Below are 21,739 nucleotides of genomic sequence, written 5' to 3'. Positions count from 1 at the left end.
AGGGCATTATCCTCAAACCTTGTTTTTCATGCCCGAACAAAGCACATTGAAATTGATGTACACTTTGTTAGAGAATTAGTTACAAGAAAGTTGTTGAATGTAAAATATGCTTCCTCTGAATACCAGGTAGCTGATATCTTAACTAAAGCTCTCTCTTGTTCATGATTTGCTATGCTAAGAGAGAAGCTAACTGTCACATTTGAGCTCCAAACTAGTGTTCACAGTAGCCAAGAGATATAGAATTTTTTTTTTTTTTACTGAATAAGCTACTGCACCTTGAAGCTTGTTATGGTGAGATGCTTAGTTATGGTTTCTAATGCAGTAAGTGTTTGTAGAGGCATTAGTTAAAGCAATGTACTTCAAAACCAGTAAGTGTTCGTAGAGGCATCAGTCGGAGCAATGTACTACAGCACCAGTAAGTGTTTGAAGAAGTATCAGTCAGAGCAATGTACTACAACACCAGCGCAATATTATAGAATGAAGAATAAAAAATTCTATGTAGAGAAGCTCTACAGTACAAATGTCCATGTCACCTCAATTGAGGAGCTTTGGCTTACAGGAAGATATTGATCAAGAGAGAGTAATAAAGTCAATTCAGGAGCTTTGGTTTACGGGAAGATATTGATCAAGAGAAAGTAAGAAAGTCAATTCAGGAGCTTTAGTTAGGAGGGTTGTTTCTGCAAAGATTAGAAGTTGAGTAGGGTTGTTTTTGTAAGAGATAAAAGTTGTCACCACACGGTGCGTTTTATAAACACTTGTATAGGGGTGCAAAAATCCGGTTAATTGGACCGAAATACTGATATTTTGAACCGAACCAAATTTTTGGTTCAGGAGATAATTCAAACCAAAACCGAACCGAATTATCTCTTAAACCGATTATTAACCGAAATGATAATTTGGTTTGGTTACCGGTTAACCGGTTTATAAACCGGTTTTATAAAACAATCCCCATTCTCACGATGTCGAACTACCGTCACCAACTTTCTCGCAACGTCAAACCATCCACACTCCACCTTCCACCCCCATCAACTCATATACAATCATGATATCTGAACTTTGTTGGATAGAGTGACCTTTCTAAAGAGAGAAAAATAAGAAGATTGGTGAATGAAAAAGCTTGCAAAACTTAGAAAGTTAAAAGACATAAATCAAAGAATTTAACCATATCAAACGAATGCTATTGAGTGTGGAGGCTGTTGTCAATTGAGATGGGAGAGAAGACTTGGAAAAAGAATAAAGTCGATTGTGATTGGGAAAAAAAATTGGTCGAGCAGCTACGACTGGGGTGGAAAGTTAGATTTAGGAAAAAAATGGCTGTTTGTAGTTGTAGGAGAAGAAGCAGTAAAGGGAGGAGAGAAACTGAGAGATGGTGGGGTATTGAAAACGTAAGGAGCAAGGAGTTATTGTATTTGACTTAAAGATGGTGAGAACTCCAAGGAATTAAATGCACAGCAGGTGGCGTGCGGCTGCTCTTTGTCAATTTTTTTAATTTCTTATTTTTGAACTCTCTCTCTCTCTCTCTTTCGATGGTTTCAAAATGATGGAAAAATCGGTTTTCGGTTAACCGGTTCAAAATTACAATTGAACCGTTAACCAAACCGATTTTTCGGTTTTCTTTATTTTTAAAACTGAAACCAAACTGGTTATCTTGAAAAATCGATTTTTCGGACCGGTTTCAATCCGGTTTCTCGGTTCGGTTCGGTTTTCAATTTTTTTTTTGCAGCCCTACACTTGTAAACAGACTATATAAAGTCATCTGTAACTAACTCTTCTTATGAATCCAAAAACTGAATTCCAGAGACAGCATGAACTAATTTTTCTCTCAATTCATTCACTACTTTTAATTTCCTTTTAATTCCGCTCTTTATCTTTCACCTTGTAATAATCTAACATATTACAACTTAACAGGTATTAGAAAAAAAAAAGTCTAAAGTTCGAATCTCCACGTTCAACTTCATAAAGTCCTGTATCATTTTAAACTCTTTACTTTATTAAGTAATAAAAATATTTTAAATATCCTATGAGATCATATATTCCATGAAGCTATGATTGATTTATTGAATTGCAGTAGTAGCAAGAGTCCAAGCCAGGCACGCTTTATTATTCATCTTTCTGTAAAAGTATGAAGAGTGGAGTCAGTTCTTTAATTTCTTCCCTTCAATCATGAATTTAATGAAGGTGAGAAAGTGGAAGTGTTGATCAAACTGATTGTTCAATAAGGAAATCTAAGTTTTAAAGTAACCCAACACATTCACAGCAAATAGAGATATAACGAAAATAAGAGCATAAACAATAAAGAACATACACACATATTTATAATGGTTCGGTAATCAGATTGATTACCTACATCCACTCTTCAGAGCAGTAGGAAATATACACTATGAAGAGAAATCTTACAGAGTTTGTGAGTCAGATTTACACCAAGAACCCAGTATCAACTCCCCTCTGTAAACCACCCTAGATTGCTCCCATGTGTCTCACACCTCTCACACACATACAAAAAACATAGAATAAATCAGAATTTATACAAGAGGAAAAAGAATAAAAATCAGTTACAAAGAGAGCTCATCACCATCGTTGATCTCATCCTGTGAAAACCAAGGCTCCACCTTGACGTTTTCCCTCAACAACTTCCTCTCTTTGTAACAAGAAGAGAACAATCCAGAGAGAAATGAAAGTGGCGTGAAAACTGAAAGGCACAACAAAATATCCCAAAGAATGAAATTACAAAGCTGTCCCTTTCTTTCTTCCAAATTGCCTTTGACCAAAGTTTAAAAACTTTGACTGCACATAAGCTTAAATCAATGCCACATCAGCACAGGAAGCTATTTCAGCTTGTTAAGATCTCTGTAAATTGAGTCTTAAAGCATATGAATGAGACTACACATTCACAAATACCAGATTACGGAGGTGGAAATTCCACAGCCTTTTTTTCAGCTATTAGCATCAATTTATAAGAGTTTCCTCTTTTGGGATGGGGGATCTTGGGAAAATAGATAATAGGTTTTATTAAATCGCAAGACGAGAGCAAGACGGACGTATATCTTCTAGGTCGCTGGAACTTTGTTCCAGGGCCAGTTCTTTCTATCTTGAAGAAGAGAATATGGAAATGAAAAAGAACAAATTAAAGGATAAGGAAGAACAAATGGAAGAACTTAACATCCTTGGTCGCGATAAGAAGTTTTACTTTATATAGTTCAATTACGTATTTTTATTTGGTCTTAAACGCAAACTACATAAATTAAAGAAGAAGATCGAGTGATCATTATACAATGAAGATATTTCGTAACAGTTAACTCAACGCATTGTGCTTTTCCTCCTATCTACGGAGGCATTTAATTATAGTAATTGTTGAAGTTGTATGTTCAAAACACTCTGTTTAGGCTAAAAGTTAAAGCCTTTGAATTAAAGTCCTAAAGCACGAAGATCTGCATCAACTTTCTCTAATTTCTCTACCAGCAATGTAGCCTTCGCTCTCTTCACTCTCATTCAACTTTTTTCAGTGGGACACCAACGGTGGAAATTTGATAGCTTTATTCGGCAATCAAAATCTCTAGTTTTACGACTTCTCCATCATTGGGATGGGGGATCTTGGGAATATAAGGTAATATTAATGTTTCATTATTTATGTAATTAGTTTTTAAGTTCGTTAATTTCAAGATTTATTAATTCTACCAACGAGATGGAATTGGATAGGTGCCTTGTAATTATGGTGATCATCACGTTGAAATCGGATTTTTTTTACTTTTTGGTCTTGAATGCTTCTGATAATCTACCAGCTAGGGTTGTGGCTGCAGCAAAACTATAAAAAAAGATTTACAACCTGGAAGACCTTTAGAAATCAATTAGGAAAACCAATTTTAACCTAAATATATGTGAGAGCAACCAGGCATATTGACCTTCATTGCATACTTTTTATCCCTTGTTATAATATTGTAAAGTACATGTGATACATAGTTATGTATAATTCCATCTATGTATTTATATTTTTTATTGAATAGTAAATCCATCAAGAACATCTATTATTTGTCTATTATCTCCTAAAGATGATGTCTATCCTCACATAATTTCATAATAAATATTTCTCAATATACAATTCATGTTGTAGACATAGAAAAAAAAAAAAAAAAATCAAACGTCAATTAATTTCACCAAATCCAAGAAGATATAAATATTGTTATATATATTTGACTGTAAAAGATATCTGTACAAGCAACAGATGAAGATGTTGTTGTTTAATATTCTATGGCAGTCCTGCTTTGTGGATTTAGTCTCTTGGAATGGTCTTATGCCCTTTATATATGTACCAAAATTAGTTGCACCAATTATCACGTTGTACTAATTATATTTAGAGTTGTGCATGTACTATATTTTACTGTGCCAAACTCACCCAATAGGGTTTAAATTGATAAGAACAGTTTTAATTAAATAAATAATTATTGTATATGCATGAAAAAATTACAAATTATGTTGATTATTTATATATAAATTAATGTAAAAAACAAAGTGATAAAACTCATTGCTTGAACCATAATGGCTGAAATTAAATCGAAACACGAGATAACATTAATTGCAATGTTTTAATGCTATTACAAAAGAAAGCATTAGAACCTTGCATGAATGAACCATAGTTGTACTGTTGAAACCTATTCATTTGGTTAAATTATAAAAATAACCTCTTTCAAATAGTGTTAGTAGTAAGACCTTTCATAAGTTATTTGCACACTCTTACCCCTATTTTAAATCCTCCTCTTTTCTCATCTCTTCTCCTCTCACAATTGCTCTATCTCAGCTTTCATCGATTTTTCGCTTTTCCCACAATGATTCTATGAAATTGGGTTAGAAAAAAGTAAATTTGGGTTGTATGGGTCATTGAATACACTGTTTGTGCATGAAATTGTACATGTACATGTGATTTATACTAATTACACCCTTTAATTCTTTGGATAAAAAAACTTTTCAAATAAATTAATTTGTAAATGAAGAGTAAAATTTAATTTGAAATATATAAAAAGTATTCAACTAAGAAGACATTTAGGAGTTGTTTAGTGTGTTGATTGTTGAGACATAAGCTCAATGCCAACTAGAAGTCCTTTATATAAGAAAAGAAAATGTTATACCCACAAACACTTCTCACAATCTTTTTCTTACAACCCCGACGTGGCAACTCGAAATTGGTTAACTTGTAACGAGTTCTATCTTGGTCCTACATGATAAATTGCTGCTAACCAATTGCGAACTACCATATCGAGGTTGTGAGAAGAGTTTGTGGGGTGTAACATTAATCTGTAAGAAAAGATGGTTGTTGTAGCTGGTGATGTTTCTGATGTGAACTTAAGGAGTGAAAGATTCCAAACTAATGGAAGAAATGTGGAGAGAAATAGGGATAGTAATAAATTTCGCTGCAACAACCAACTTTGATGAAAGGTATATATTTATGATTGTTAACTAAATTATTTGATCAAATAATTGATGATTGTTAACTAAATTATTAAATTTGGGTATTATCAAAATATGTTCAACAAAACATTAAAGCCTTGTCGAGAGGATTATTTTGGTGCACGTTGGCCAATCTATCAACCACGTAGTTGTGGACCATGCAGTTATGGGTTGAAAGCTTGTCTCAACTGTATTGATAATGAAGGTCTATATCAAACGCTAAACACTTTACCAAAACACCCAATTAAATTAATATATGAAACTATTCAAATAAATTATTTTGAAAACAAAGAATAAAATTTAATTTGAAAATAAATAAAAAGTATTCAACTAAATATCATGTTATTAATTGAGTTGTTACCTTTTAGGAATGCATTAAAATAAGGAACTGTAGAAGCGATTTGTATATAATATCTTAAGTCTTTATTTTCTTAGAAAATTACAAATCTTATAAGAACTGGCCCAATCCAACCATTGGTTATATAAGTAGAAGAGATTGATAATAATTAAACCCTTAATTTTTTTAATACATAAAACTTTTCAAATAAATCATTTTGATAACAAAGAATAAAATTTAATTTGAAAATAAATAAAAAGTATTCAACTAAATATCATGTAACTAACTGAGTTTTTACGTAACAATTCTTGAACTAAGCTTGAGAGAAGAAAAGAAAAAGGTAAAGTAAAAGGGAAAGTAAATGAGGCTCACGTGAAATGTATTTTATTCAGCTTAGTTTGACTGTACAGTAAGTAGCACTTTTATAGTGCTCCGTTAACAGAAATACTAGAAAATGTAACTAAACAACTTAATGTAACTAAACAAACTGAACTCGCCTAACTGTAACAGATTAGTAACAGCTTAGTAACTAAACACATTTTACCTTCTCATTAACATCCTCCTGTAATCTAAACTGGGAGTTTACATTGCTTACTTGACTAACTACCTTAACATCCTCCCGTAAGCTGAACAATCTTTCTGAGATTCTGCCCTTCTTTGATGAATACACTGAGATTAGGACTAATTCAACTTCCAGATTCAGTATCCTTTCTTTAACACTCAAATGCTATATCACTCAACAACTGCAGTTCTGCAGTATTATTCAACACTTGCTGAAATCAACTCAACCAAACATGACCAATCATTTTATCAGCAACCATCAACCAAAACACTACTTACTGTGAAACTGGTTCTGCAGTATCAACAATTATTCTGCAGTATTATTCAACATTTGCTGGAATCAACTCAACCAGACACGACCAATCATTCTATCAGCAATCATCAACCAAAACACTACTTACTGTGAAACTAATTCTGCAGTATCAAGAATTGTTCTGCAGTATCAACTCAAATCAGCAACCATCAACCAAAAACAAAGAATTTTGGAAATACAAGCCACACACATCAGACATTTCTTCTTTGTAGTGACAACATACACACCACATACATCAGCTATTTCTTTTCTGTAGTGACAACCAACCAGCAGAGCACTTAATACAAGTCGAATCAAGATTGCACATCATCCCACACACATCAGAACATTCCTGCACTGTAGTAACAATCAACCAGCAAAGTACAATAAAAAAGAAATTAGTCAGAGCACTTCAGAGCACTAGCACTTCAGAACACCAGCACTTTAGAACACCACACTTCATAACACTGCCACTTTTTACAGTACTTCAGAACAGTATCACCTTTTATCTAATCACTGTAATTTTGCAACCAGTGATTAAAGATGATCATCCCACACACATCAGAACATTCCTGCGCTATAGTAACAATCAACCAGCAAAGTACAATAAAAAAGAAATTAGCCAGAGCACTTCAGAGCACTAGCACTTCAGAACACTAGCACTTTAGAACACCACACTTCAGACACTACCACTTTTTACAGTACTTCAGAATAGTATCACATTTTATCTAATCACTGTAATTTTGCAACCAGTGATTAAAGATCATCAGAATACTTTTAATCACTACAATTTCATTCTTCTTTAATAACTGCAGTGTCCTTTACAGAGTTGGAAGATTGAGCATCAGTTTTCACAGGAGAGGCAGCTACTGTCAGTTTTTCTCTAAGAAATTCAAATCGTGAGGCTGACAGAGATTTGGTGAATATGTCAGCTTTTTGGTGTTCAGTTGGAACATATTGGACTTTTAGGTTATTAGCAATAACTTGTTCTCTAATGTAGTGAACATCCAACTCAATATGCTTGGTCCTAGCATGAAATACTGGATTTGAGGCAAGAGATCCAGCACTTTGATTATCACACTACACAATCGGTATGGTAAGGAGACTTAAGTGCGTTTCAGAAAATAGACTTTTGAACCATGCTATTTCTGTAGCTCCCTGAGCAAGAGCTCTATATTCTGCTTCTGTGGAGGATAAAGTTATAACCTTCTGCTTTCTAGCACTCCATTGGAGGAGATTAGTTCCAAGAAAAATGCAGCAACCACTGGTTGACCTGCGATCTTGAATATTTCCTGCCCAATCTGCATCAGTGAAGCACTCTAGATTGAATCTGTGTATTCTATGAAACTGAATCCCAAAACTGGTTGTGCCTTTAAGGTATCTCAACAATCTCTTGCAGGCTTGCCAATGTAGATGAGTAGGAGCCTTGAGAAATTGACTTAACTTGTTAACTGAATAGGCAATTTCAGGTCTGGATAAAGTCAAATACTGTAAGGCCCCAATGGTACTCCTATACAAGGATGGTTTATCAAATAGTTCACTGTCTTCAAGAGTTAGTTTGTTTCCTAACACCATAGGAGTATAGCATGGTTTAGAGTCCATCATGCCAGTTTTTACCAACAAATCCTTGGCATTTTTTTCTTGACATATATGGATACTGGAGGCTGATCTGCATACCTCAAAACCGAGAAAATATTTAAGGGATCCCAAGGTCTTCAAGGAAAATTCATCCTTTAGCTTGTGCATTATTTCTTGAACTAATTTGGAATTACTTCTAGTTAAGAGAATATCATCAACATAGACTAATACATAAACCACCAAGTTATTGAGCTTGTAAATAAACAGACTAGGATCAGCTACTGAACTAACAAATCCCCACTTCAGAAATGCAATTTTAAGTTTCTCAAACTAGGCTCTTGGAGCCTGTTTAAGTCCGTATAAAGCCTTGACCAGTTTGCACACATGGAGTGGTTTTGCAGGATCAATAAATCCAGTAGGTTGAGTCATATACACTATTTCACTGAGTTCCCCATTTAAAAAGGCATTGTTGACATCAACTTGTTAGATGTCCCATCCATAGGTGATAGCTAGACTAAGTACAACTCTAATTGTGGAGGATTTGATAACAGGACTAAAAGTCTCAAGGTAATCAATTTCCGGAGTTTGTTAGAAGCCTTTAGCAACTAACCGGGCTTTATATCTTTGAATAGAACCATCTGAGTTGTGTTTAATTCGGAAAACCCACTTACAACCTACAACATTCATATGGGATTCTGCTGGAACAAGCTCCCAAGTGTTATTTGAGAGTAAGGTAGTAAATTCAATGTCCATGGCAGCTTTCCAAGAGGGATGAGAGAGTGCTTCAGCCACACTTACTAGTTCACTATTGTCCAGGTGAGAAGATGTAGTGGTAGAAGGGACTAACATAGAATTAAGAAGTTTAGCTTTGGACCTAGTAATCATGGGGTGATTATTCAAAGGTTTTGACTCAATTGGTAGGTCAACTACAAGATTAATACCCTCAGGTGAGTCTGAATATGATGTTGGCTTGAATAATGATGTATCAAAAGGAAGGTCTACTGTAAGATGAATAGGTTTAGGTGATTTTTCACAAGGAGAGGACTCACTAAGTTGATTACTGTGATTTGTAAAATTGACAGAGGTGGACTGATTGCTTTGATTAGTAGAGCTACTAACAGTAGTAGAGTTGGAAGGCTGATGTGTAGTAGGACTATCTAATCTTGACGTGGACTTGGTAGAACTATTTGAATTTGAAGTAGGCTCACTGATGGGATTAGCACTAGGATTGACATAGGAGAAATCATGAACCTGGTCTGCTAAGTTAGGAGAGTGTAGTAGTGATGAGTTCTGCTGATCATTCATGGATGGACAAGAAAAATGCTGGTTAGTTACAATAGGAGATAAGGAGTTGACAGGAAGAGCAGGTATTTGTGAAGTGGACTGATTAGTGATGGAATAGGGAGTTGAACCATAATACTAATAAAAAAAAAGATATTAGGGGCTGTTTGAGACTGAAAATGTGATGAGGAAGCAAAAGGAAAGGTAGATTCATCAAATTTAACACTTTGACAAATGTAAATTCTACCATTAGAAGCCATGCATTTGTATCCTTTGTGATGCATACTATACCCAACAAAAGTGCATTGACTAGTATGAAAGTCAAATTTATGAGAGTTGTATGGTCTAAGGTAAGGGTAAACTACACTACCAAAAACCCTAATAGATGTATAATCTGGAACTTTGTTAGACAGGACTTGAAAAGGAGAAAGATTAGACAGAGCAGGTGTAGGTAACCTATTGGTTAGGTAGGTGGCAGTTTGAAAAGCAAACCACTAGAATTTTAAGGGCATGCTGGCTTGAGCAAGCAAAGTCAAGCCTTGTTCAACTATTTGCCTATGTTTTCTCTCTACTCTTTCATTTTGTTGATGAGTATGGGGACATGGATGTCAAAAAATAATTCCATGATCACTAAAATAAGAAACTAAGCTCCTATATTCCCCTCCCTAATCAGTTTGTACACACTTTAGACTAGTATTAAACTGTTTTTCAGCCAATTTGTGAAACTGTTTAAAAATAAGTTAAGTTTCAGACTTTGTTTTCAAAGGAAAAATCCAAGCAAAATGGCTATAATCATCTAAAAACTGAATGTAATACTTAAAACCTTCAGGTGAGGGAATGGGAGATGGTCCCCATAAATCTGAATATACTAGTTCTAAAGGATGTGAAGCTCTAGAGGCAGAATTAGGGAATACATTCTGATGCAGTTTTCCATATTGACAGGTAGTGCAAAATTCAAACGTATTAGTAACAGTATGATTTAATCTTAGAGACTGTAGAATTTTTGCAAGGACAGAAGCATTAGGATGACCTAGGCGTTTATGCCATAGCAAACCACTACTTTTTGCAACTGAAATAGATGAAATGGTATGACTTTTATTGCTAATAGTTTCATCAGTACAAGAGGATACAAATGAAGTGGCAGAATCATTTAGTCTATCACTTGAAACATTAGAAAGACAATTATTATGAGCTTCATTATTACAAACAGCAGAATATGGAGAAAACAAACAATTGGTAGTTTGTGGTGTAGAACAGGTTGTGGAATTGAAGGCTGAGACTGTGGTAGAAGGACCAGCAGCCTGATTTGAGGTTGAAGTAGATTGTGGAGCTGGAATTTGGAGTTGATAAAGACCATCCTTAAGCCTTCCTTGAAGAAGAACAGCCTTGGATTGTTTGTCCTTAATCACACAATGGTCAGCAAAGAACTCAACTACTACACTATTATCTCTAGTGAATTTGGAAATACTTAGTAATTTTTTAGTGATATGAGGTACACATAAAACATGTTTGAGATAAAGGGACCTAGAAAAGCAAGGTAATGAAGTAAAACCAGTATGAGTAATTGGAAGTAACTCACCATTTCCAACCTGGAGCTGCTCATGTCCTTTGTAGGTGGAATTTACTGACAGTTGTGCTAGGTCTGATGTGACATGGTCGGTAGCTCCAGAATCCATATACCAAGATGCATCCTGGACAGTTGAAGGAGCAGCAATATAGTTGGCTATGGGATGTGAGTAGTGCTGTGGATGGGTCTGAGACAAGAACACTTGATTATGTCTAGTAGGTATGGGTGAATGAGATCCTATAGGCATTTGTGATTGTGTTGAAGCTATATTGGACCTAGTTGGAAAGCAAGTTGAAGTGGTATTTTATGAGCCTGAGTTAGGATAAGGTAATGTAGTAGAGTTATAGGAGTTGTAAGGAAGTTGTGGAGGCCGTGATAAGGTGAAAGAAGGGTATGATGAACCTTGAAAGTTTTCTGATGTTCTCGGGAAATTGGTGCTGCCAAACTGACCTCTTCCTACTGAATTACCTCCTCCCAAAAAGTTTGTATCAAATCGATGATAGCAACTGAGGGCAAGATGTCCACTTTTACCACAAACTTGGCTAATGATTCTGCCTCTTCCAACTCCCCTGCCTCGTCCTTTGCCACCACCAAATTAAGGAGAATAGGGATGGTTCTGTGATGTAAACTGAGGAGAATAGCGATGGTTCTGTGATGTAAATTGATTAGCTCCAAAACCAGGTTGGTGAGATGTGAAGACATGCGGAGTGAAATTAAGAGACTGAGACTGTGGTGATTGAAATTGATTCTACCCAGTATTGAACGAAGACTACACATTGTGGAATTTTTTGTTGGACTCATCAGTGGTGACATTAGCTAGATGTATAGATCCACCATGAAATTCAGTACCTATAACCGTGTTTAACGCTAAATTGGCTTTTTCTAACCTTAGTTCAAATTTCTGCAGAATTATTTGTGCTTCTTGTACAGAAAGGGGATCTAACTTAGACTCCAACCTTGTAGTAATATGGACTACAGCAGCATCATATTCAGAGTTTAACCCGTCAAGAATGTAATTTAGCAACTCCTCATCTGTAACTACAATTCCACTAGCAGATAAGATTTCAACAAATCCCTTCGTTTTGACAAATTACTCGTGAATACTAAGGTTATCTTTCTTGGTATTTTGCAATAAATTTCTTATGTGTAGGGTTTTGGTTCTTGATTCAGTGCGGAAGTCTTTCTCTAAAGCTATCCACATATCAGTAGCAAATTGACACTTTGATACAACATTAAACATGGACTCTGAGATAGATCCAAGAAGCCAACTTACAAGTAACTTGTCGACTTTTTTCAAATAACTATGAGCTGGATTGGGTTTCTTTTCAGTTGCTCCATCAGGACTCTCGACTTGAACTTTGATGAATGGAGCTAGACAAGAAACTAATCCGGTGAGATGCTCCTCTAAATCCTGCGAACTAACAGCAAACAAGATCTGCGATTTTCCAGAATCTGTAGTTGTCTCTGGTTAACTTTGGGGAGATTACTGGAAGAGTGGAAAAAGACATGGAGGATGTATTTGTGAGATTAACATAATTAGTAGTCAATTTTTGGCCAGAGTTGTTCGGATTGGGAGTGAGTTGTGACAGATCTACCATTTTCGATGTTAGTCTAATGGCTTTGATACCATAACAATTCTTGAACTAAGCTTGAAAGAAGAAAAGAAAAAGGTAAAGTAAAAGGGAAAGTAAACGAGGCTCACGTGAAATGTATTTTATTCAGCTTAGTTTGACTGTACAGTAAGTAGCACTTTTATAGTGCTCTGTTAACAAAAACACTGGAAAATGTAACTAAACAACTGAATGTAACTAAACAAACTGAACTCGCCTAACTGTAACAGATTAGTAACAACTTAATAACTAAACACAATTTACCTTCTCATTAACATCATAGGAAAGCATTAAAATAAGGAATTGTAGAGGCGGTTTATTTATAATATCTTAGGTCTTTATTTTTTGGGAAAATTTCAAATCTTATAAAAACTGGCCAATCTAGGCATTGGTTATATAAGTAGATGTGATTGGTGATAATTACACCCTTAATTTTTTTGTTATATATAAAACTTTTCAAATAAATAATTTTGAAAATAAAGAATAAAATTTAATTTCAAAATAAATAAAAAAGTATTCAATTAAATATCATGTAATTAATTGATTTTTTACGTCATAGGAAAGCAATAGAATAAGGTACTGTAGAAGCGATTCATATATAATATCTTAAGTCTTTATTTTCTACGAAAATTTCAAATCGTATAACCAATCCAAGCATTGGTTATATAAGTAGATGCAATTGATAATAACTACACCCTTAATTTTTTAATATATAAAACTTTTTAAATAAATTATTTCGAAAATAAAGAATAAAATTTAATTTGAAAATAAATGAAAAGTACTCAACTAAGTATCTCGTAATTAATTGACTTTTTACGTCATAGGAAAACATTACAATAAGGAACTATAGAAATAGTTTATTTATAATATCTTAAGTCTTTATTTAATAGGAAAATTTCAAATCATATGAGGACGGGCCTAATCTAAGCATTGTTTATACAAGTAAATGTGATTGATAATAATTACACCCTTACTTTTTTTTTTTTTTTATGTATAAAACTTTCCAGATAAATAATTTTGAAAATAAAGAGAAAAAATTAGTTTGAAAATAAATGAAAAGTACTCAACTAAATATCATGTAATTAATTGAGTTTTTACGTCATAGGAAAACATTAAGAGGGTGTTTGTCTGAGCTTATGAAAATTAGCTTATAAGCAACAAATGCTTATAAACTAATTTTAGCTTATAAGCATTTGAAATTTTAAGCAATTACGTGTTTGGTTACAATACTTATAAATGGCTGATAAGTAGTTGACGTGTTTGGTAAAATGTGGCTTATAAGTACATTTTATTATAAAATGACTAAAAAGTGTATTACATTAAATAAGGGTATACTATGAAATTTTAAAATTAAACAAGGATAATGTGGTAATATACTTGGTCATACTAACTTATAAGCAGAATGCTTATAAGCTAAAAAAAAAAAGTACCTCCCCCCCAACTTATTTTTTTTGGCTTATAAGCTCAACTTATAAGCTCAAAAAAGTTATAAACAAACACGTCAGCTTAATTTTAGAGCTTATAAGCTAGTTTGACCAGCTTATAAGCTTAGACAAACACCCCCTAAAAAGAAACTGTAGAAGTGGTGTATTTATAATATCTTAAGTCTTTATTTTCTAGGAAAATTTCAAATCTGACCCAATCCAGGCATTGGTTAGATAACTAGATGTGATTGGTAATAATTACACATTTAATTTTTAGCATAAAACTTTTCAAATAAATAATTTCAAAAATAAAGAATAAAATTTAATTTCAAAATAAATAAAAAGTATTTAACTAAATATCATGTAATTAATTGATTTTTGACATCACAAGAAAGCAGTAAAATAAGGAACTGTAGAAGTGGTTTATTTATAATATCTTAAGTCTTTATTTTCCAAGAAAATTTCATAAAGACTAGCCCAATCTAAGCATTGATTATATAAGTAGATGCTATTGATGGTAAGTTAATAATTACATCCTTAATTCTTCAATATATAAAACTTTTTAGATAAATAATTTCGAAAATAAAATAAAATTAATTTGAAAATAATTGATAAGTATTCAACTAAATATCATGTAATTAATTGAGTTTTTACGTCATATGAAAGCATCAAAATAAGGAACTGTAAAAGTGGTTCATTTGTAATATCTTAAGTCTTTATTTTCTGGGAAAATTTCAGATCTTATAAAGACTAGCCCAATTCGGACATTGGTTATATAAGTAGATGTGATTGGTAATAATTACACACTTAATTGTTTTTTATATATACAGCTTTTCAAATAATTAATTTTGAAAATAAAAAATTTAATTTAATTTCAAAATAAATAAAAAGTATTCAATTAAATATCATGTAATTAATTGATTTTTTACTTCATAGGAAAGCAGTAAAATAAGAAACTGTAGAAGCGGTTTATATATAATATCTTAAGTCTTTATTTTCTAGAAAAATTTCAAATCTTGTAATGATTGGCTCAATCCAAGCGTTGGTTATATAGGTACATGTGATTGATAGTAATTACACCCTTAATTTTTTCATATATAAAACTTTTCAAGTAAATTATTTAGAAAATAAAGAATAAAATTTAATTTGAAAATAAATAAAAAGTATTCAACTAAATATCATGTAATTAATTGATTTTTTACGTTTTAGGAAAACATTAAAATAAGGAACTGTAAAAGCGATTTATTTATAATATCTTAAGTCTTTATTTTCTTTGAAAAATTCAAATCTTATAAAGGTTGGCCCAATCTAAGCATTGGTTATATAAGTAGATATGATTGATAATAATTAAACCCTTAATATTTTAATATATAAAACCTTTCAAATAAATTATTTTGAAAATAATGAATAAAATTAAATTTGAAAATAAATAAAAAGCATTCAACTAAGTATCTTGTAATTAATTGAGTTTTTACATCATAGGAAAGCACTAAAATAAGGAACTGTAGAAAGGGGTTTATTTATAATATCTTAAGTCTTTATTTTTTAGGAAAATTTCAAATCTTATTAGGAGTGGCCCAATCCAAGCATTGGTTATATAAGTACGTGTGATTTATTATAATTACACCCTTAATTTTTTTTATTTTTTATATATAAAACTTTTCAAATAAATAATTTCGAAAATAAAGAATAAAATTTAATTTGAAAATAAATAAAAAGTATTCATCTAAATATCACGTAAGTAATTGAGTTTTTACGTCATAGGAAAGCATTAACTTAAGGAACTGTAGAAGCGGTTTATTTATAAAATCTTAAGTCTTTATTTACTAGGAAAATTGAATTAATCAAGGATCATTGAACCGTTGAACTGAGCATATTTAAAGGGCCTTATTGACAGGTTATTCGCAAGTATACGAAATCACGCAAGTAGTAAAGCTTGAGTAAACAAGTGTCGAATTCTAAGAGAACTGCCTACCAAGTACCAAACTAGTTTATTTTATTGCTATTTGATAAAACAAGATTTTAAGAATGGTTTAATGAAAAATAAAACAAACTAAACACTAAACAAAAGCAGAATTATATTAATACTCTAGTAAAAAGATCAATATGACTAAACATAGGGCATAGATTTCACACCTATTTAATCTTATGCGTTGACAATTATTACTAATCTAATTAAACTTATTCTAAAGGCCAAACTCCCTAATATTCCACTAACTTTCTCTCGAATAATTAACGAATTAACCTTTAAGCAACAACCCAAAATATCTCTAAGTTGGATTTAAAAGCAAAGAGATCATTAAATTTTATGGAATTTACTAGAGCCTCACAGATCGCGGTAACCTATCTTTAGCATTTGCTCAATCTATGGTTTTATTACCTTAGACTAATCAAGTTTTATCTCTCGATCTCAACTCAACCCATGATATCAATCAACTCTCAGATCCATAAGAATTGAAAGCATTACACATAATAATAAAACTTAGAATTAATGCTCAATTTAAATTAACAACAATAACAACAATACATATTCATAAATTGGGCTACATCTTTAGCCCTAGAAAATGAGTTAGTTCATAATTGCAGTAATAAAAAAAAAAAAAATCATTGTATTCAATAACATGAGTTTAAGAAAGAAAATAGAAAAACTTCTCTAATTGGTGAACGAAAACTACAAGAATTCCAATCTCCAAAATAGTAGTCGCTCTTTCTCCTTCTCTAATCTCATAAAAACTAAATAAAGACTCTTATTTATAGTGCTAGGGTTTGGAGGTTTATTAGGAAAGATTTAAATGCCTTAAACCATTCAGATTGACCCCTAACAATTTACCGGTTGATACGTGGAGAACCATATTTATTTTAATACAGTTCTTTGCAAAACTCATAATGTTGAGAGCACCCATTGTATTGACATTGAAAGCGAAGTCATATCTAAATACAATATAAATCAAGAGAAAAATTATTCAACTTATAGTGTCAAATGAAATTAATTCAAAGAAGAGAAGAAATATGTATAAATATATAGGAAAATTGGAATTAGCTCTTTCTCCTAAATATGTACCTTTCATCAAAGTCCGTTGTTGCAGCAAAATTTACTATCAAGTCTATTTCCTTGTACATTTCCTCCATTAGTTTAGAATCTTTTACTCCCAAGTTTACTTCAAAAACATCTATGGCTACTGCTACCACCTTTTTCGATATAAAGAACTTGAAATTGGCACCGAGTTTATCCCTCAGCACATTAAACAAATCCTTCTCAACCTGTATAATATTTAGAATTTTAATTAAGTGGGTTGATTATTTGTATCATATTATTGAAAAAAAAAAATCTAAAATTACACAAAGTATTTTGTCATTCATATGATAATAGAAAATGTTTATGACATATATGATCACTTTCTCTCTCATCTCTATTTATATCGAACCTAAAAACGTTAGGTGAATATTTGTAGGAGAAACAAACTATCAAACGTTATGAAGTGAAATATAAACCTCAACAATAATTCGTTTCATTATAGACTTTGCATCGGTTGATCTCACAAGAAGATACAATTTTTTCACATTTGGTTGAGTCCTCATGATCTTCTCCACGAAAACTACAATAACATATAAATTAATACCAATATCAAAACATCAAATTTAAAGGAGAATGATTGAATGAGACAGTGTGAATGCAAAATATTAATACCTTTTCCTAGAAAGCTAGTGGCACCAATGATTAAAATGGTCTTCTCTTTTAAAAACGGGAGAGGATTAACAAATTCCATTGATTTGAGAGTTAAATGATGATTGTTGTGTGCTTGTGTTGTGGAATGAAAATAAGGGCTATTTACAGAAAAAAAAAAAATAATAATCCAAAAGATTATTGCATCAGCCATTTTAAGAAAGTTGGTGCTAAGTAAATACGAATTTATTAGTTGTATGGGTTTAGCAATCAACGGTTGACAATCAGTCTAGTCAGATCAACGACTGATAATCAGTTTTTTGTGTTAGTCAAAAGGATTGCCAACGTGGATTCCTTGCCTTGTATAAAAACATTTTCTTACTTTTCAGTTTGATATATTTTTTTTTTTCCAAGTCAATAAAGATGTACTTCTGGAAGAATCCATTCTCTATAAAAAGCTCTGTTCTTCTGCTACTTTTTCTATTTGTTTCCTTAGAAAGTTTCACAACTTTCTGCTTCCTTTTAAACTGATCAACATCTACCTCTTGCCATTTATATATTAATGAAATTAATATATTTTTCTAGTTAATACCAATAATGTTTATGTATCAGTCATATTACCCTTTGAGTATCTAAAGTGAAACTCTAATTTTGTATGTGTTTCATATATATATAGTGAATCTTTAGAGCAAAAGTCCTAATATTTTTAAATCAAAGGTGGACGATTAGTCATTATTTATTATTTTCACAGAATACAAAATCAAAGAATAATGACCAGTTACTCGCTTTTGAACTGCATTTTACGCTTCATTCATGGAGTACTAAAACAGTCACCTCATAATTTCATTTAATTAACAGATTCAATTAATTTAAACCGAATATTTAGTGCAAAGGTTCATTTATCTCTAAACTTTCTAGAAAATAAAGACTAAAGATATTATAAACCGTTTTCACAATTAATTACCTGCTGGTTTCAAATTATATTAAACTAGATTAAAAGTATGTGCATTGTGCGGGTCGCTTATGAAATTGTTTTTAACACCGTATTTGTTTAAATAATTAGATGTTTCAATTTTTATAAGTCGAAAATGATTTATTGAATATCTCCTAATTATATTAGTTATAAATTATAATATACTATTTGAAAATTATACAATATAAATCGTATCCTAAAATAATTAGTTAGAAATTTCTCATATAGTGGGTGTCTTTCATTAACTGCTATATGGCGTGCTCCCAAAGAAAAAATATGGAATTTAATGTGATGGGATAACTTTAATAATCATTATTGTGTAGCTAACCGTAGTTTTGATTTCAGAAGTCAGAACCTTAATCTTGGGTAAGAAATAACAGTACTAGCATCCATTTTAGCGCAAAATCATTGATCAGAGAAGGCAACTTATATATAAAATAAACCAATGGGTTACAAAATTTATTACGAAAGACTTGAATAAATGTTGCTGTTGCTGTTGCTGTGACTGTACATTTAAGAGATCAGAATTTTAATAACTTGTATAAATCTAACCTACCGACTACCCACCAAGAAATTATATTGTATATCAATATATAAGTGAAAGAATGAAGCATAGATTCCATCAGCTCAATTCAATTATAACCAACTCTCAGGCTGCCACAACTTGTCCTCAGATGCTTACCATGAAACCAAAAACAACGTTCAGCTTGCATTCATCATACTTCAATAATTAAAACAAAAAGTAATCATTAAATGATCACATTGTCATTTCAAAATTGATTGGCATCATCTTTAACTACCGTCGACATAAAATTTATCAATTTCACAAAGTAAACAGATTAAAACTTCTAAATCTGCTAAGTGTTTTTGAATTATTGAGAAGTACGCTTACCTGTTAGCATCGGTACATGTTGATGGTGTTTTGCCCAGTTGTACTTAAAACAAAACAAAACCAAAAAAAAAAAAAAAGACACAAGTCCCTTATGCAAGCTCTGACTTTGAAACTCTAAAGTTAACAAAACGACAGAATCAACCAGCAGAGTTTTGGGAAAAACTGAAAGAGCCAAATCTATCTCTACATTCCACAGTTAATCCTACACTAAAATTCATTATCCATACATGTGTATATTAATTAAAAAAAAATAAAAAATCAATCACAGAACCAATAAAACGACAATAAAAACCAAAACATGAAAAGTAGAAAAAACTTACAACACAAATTTGGCTATCTGTGCAATCTCTCTGTTCGGCTACTGAATCAAAACGGATGATAACGACGAAGATCTAAACGAAAGAGCAGTACATGTGGAATTAAACCGTTCGATCTATAGATCAATCAAATCAAAACTGTAGATAACAGGGGCACTTCTGATGATGAAATTGAAAACCAAGAAATAAAAAGAAAAGATAGGAGGAGAAAAAGATAAAATTAATGAAAAGAGTTAGTCAATGAGTGTGTGATTAAACAAACTGAAACTGTTTCTCCCCTCTCTCTTTCTTTTTGCCTTCGGCTCTGTTTTTTTTTTTTTTTTTTTTTTTCTCAGGCAGACAAAAGCGTTATAAAAGAAAGCCAACGTGTTTCTGTACATGAATAGCCACTGTCCAATAAAAAAACAAAAGGCAAAAAAGTTAAAGAGGTAATACCCATACGGTGGATGGTCCAAACAAAAATTTTCCAATAATAACTACTTCACAAACCTTACAATGGAAATATGCACAGATGATCTTATTATAAGAAGCTACAGATTGTATATTATTTCCACCATATAATTTTCTAACTCTTCCTACTTGTCTATCAACAGCAGAACTACAATATATAATGCATTGACCATTTCTAGGTAAATGGTAACCTTACCACTTCTGTGCTTGACCTTTATAATTTGTTCCCCAGGGACGATTAAGTCTATCTTTGACTTTAAGTGGAAAATCATAAGTCAGCCAATAAGGTGTTTACATAACAATGGAAATATCGGTTCAGTCAAGCCATGATGTAGGAAGCTGTCATTTCATCCTTCGAGACATGGTACCAGACTCCAAGAATACAGGTGAAATATTCAAATATAAAAAGCATTATCTAGGCACACCTCTGCAAGAAATTCCGTTGAGATAGCACCTGATTCTTCTCTCAATTCTCTTATGGCTGCATTTCTCAGATCCTCCCCCTCATCAGCACCACCCTCTACAAAATGGCACATTAGAAAATCCATAGGCATAAATCTTTCTAAATAATGCCACCCAAATCTCAGCGAAAGAAAGACATCTGAAACCAAAAAAAATACTTGTTTTAGCTCATATCTCCTAAGCCACATCAATGAATTTGAAGCATTGACAAACCCCATGCCACAGACGGTCATACCTCTCTCTTTAAGGTAAAAAACAAAGTGTACATTCAAATCATCAAAATACTAAGATTGCCTCAATCTAACCCCAAAACATCAATACTTCTATCATGCATATGATAGCAACATTTGGTTATATCTCCATTCACAAAAACATAAACCCCCGTTAAAGTGGACGAATACAGCTAGCTTATAAGTAAAAATATAAATAACAATAACAATAAGAAACAAATAAACCCATTTTACTTACCCAGAAAAAAAATAAACCCATTGTAACAGGAACTATCGTTACAGAAGTTGCAAAACTGGACCTGCACAATCAGAGAAAAAAGAATATTAAAAAACTTTGGATGAGTGAAACGAAAAGCTTGGTTTTATATGTATGACAAATGAAGGGATGATATCGAACCTGAGACTGCCACCTCTCTGGCGCTGTTAACATTTTGATCCAACCAAAGAGTTAGATTAAATAATGATGTGCAATTATCAATATTTCTATCACCAATTAAAGCTCTACTTATCAAACTAATAACTTAATCATACACATAATTCAGAATCAAAACCCCATAAATCTAACAAAGCTTCTACAAATTACAAAAACAATCAGTAATAAAAATCACAAAAATTGAAATATTACCGCATCGTTTCCGTGCATCTACTTATGAAACCAATTA

At 32.2% G+C, this 21,739-nt stretch overlaps 1 protein-coding gene across 1 annotated transcript; it reads right to left on the bottom strand.

The window, feature by feature from the left end:
• Positions 1–11,824: 11,824 nt before the first annotated feature.
• LOC116124259 (alcohol-forming fatty acyl-CoA reductase-like) lies at positions 11,825–17,856 on the bottom strand. The gene is made up of 6 exons (XM_031409953.1): positions 17,778–17,856; positions 17,582–17,685; positions 17,151–17,350; positions 16,920–17,020; positions 12,329–12,519; positions 11,825–12,130 (listed from the first exon to the last, which is right to left on the bottom strand). Exons 1-6 carry the CDS (start codon positions 17,854–17,856, stop codon positions 11,825–11,827), a joined length of 981 nt encoding a protein of 326 aa, XP_031265813.1.
• Positions 17,857–21,739: the final 3,883 nt, after the last annotated feature.

This window comes from Pistacia vera, unplaced genomic scaffold (genome assembly GCF_008641045.1).
Source record: "Pistacia vera cultivar Batoury unplaced genomic scaffold, PisVer_v2 Contig151, whole genome shotgun sequence".
NCBI lineage: Eukaryota > Viridiplantae > Streptophyta > Magnoliopsida > Sapindales > Anacardiaceae > Pistacia > Pistacia vera.
The sequence above is the reverse complement of the archived record's forward strand: the minus strand, read 5'-3'. Positions and strand labels throughout refer to the sequence as shown.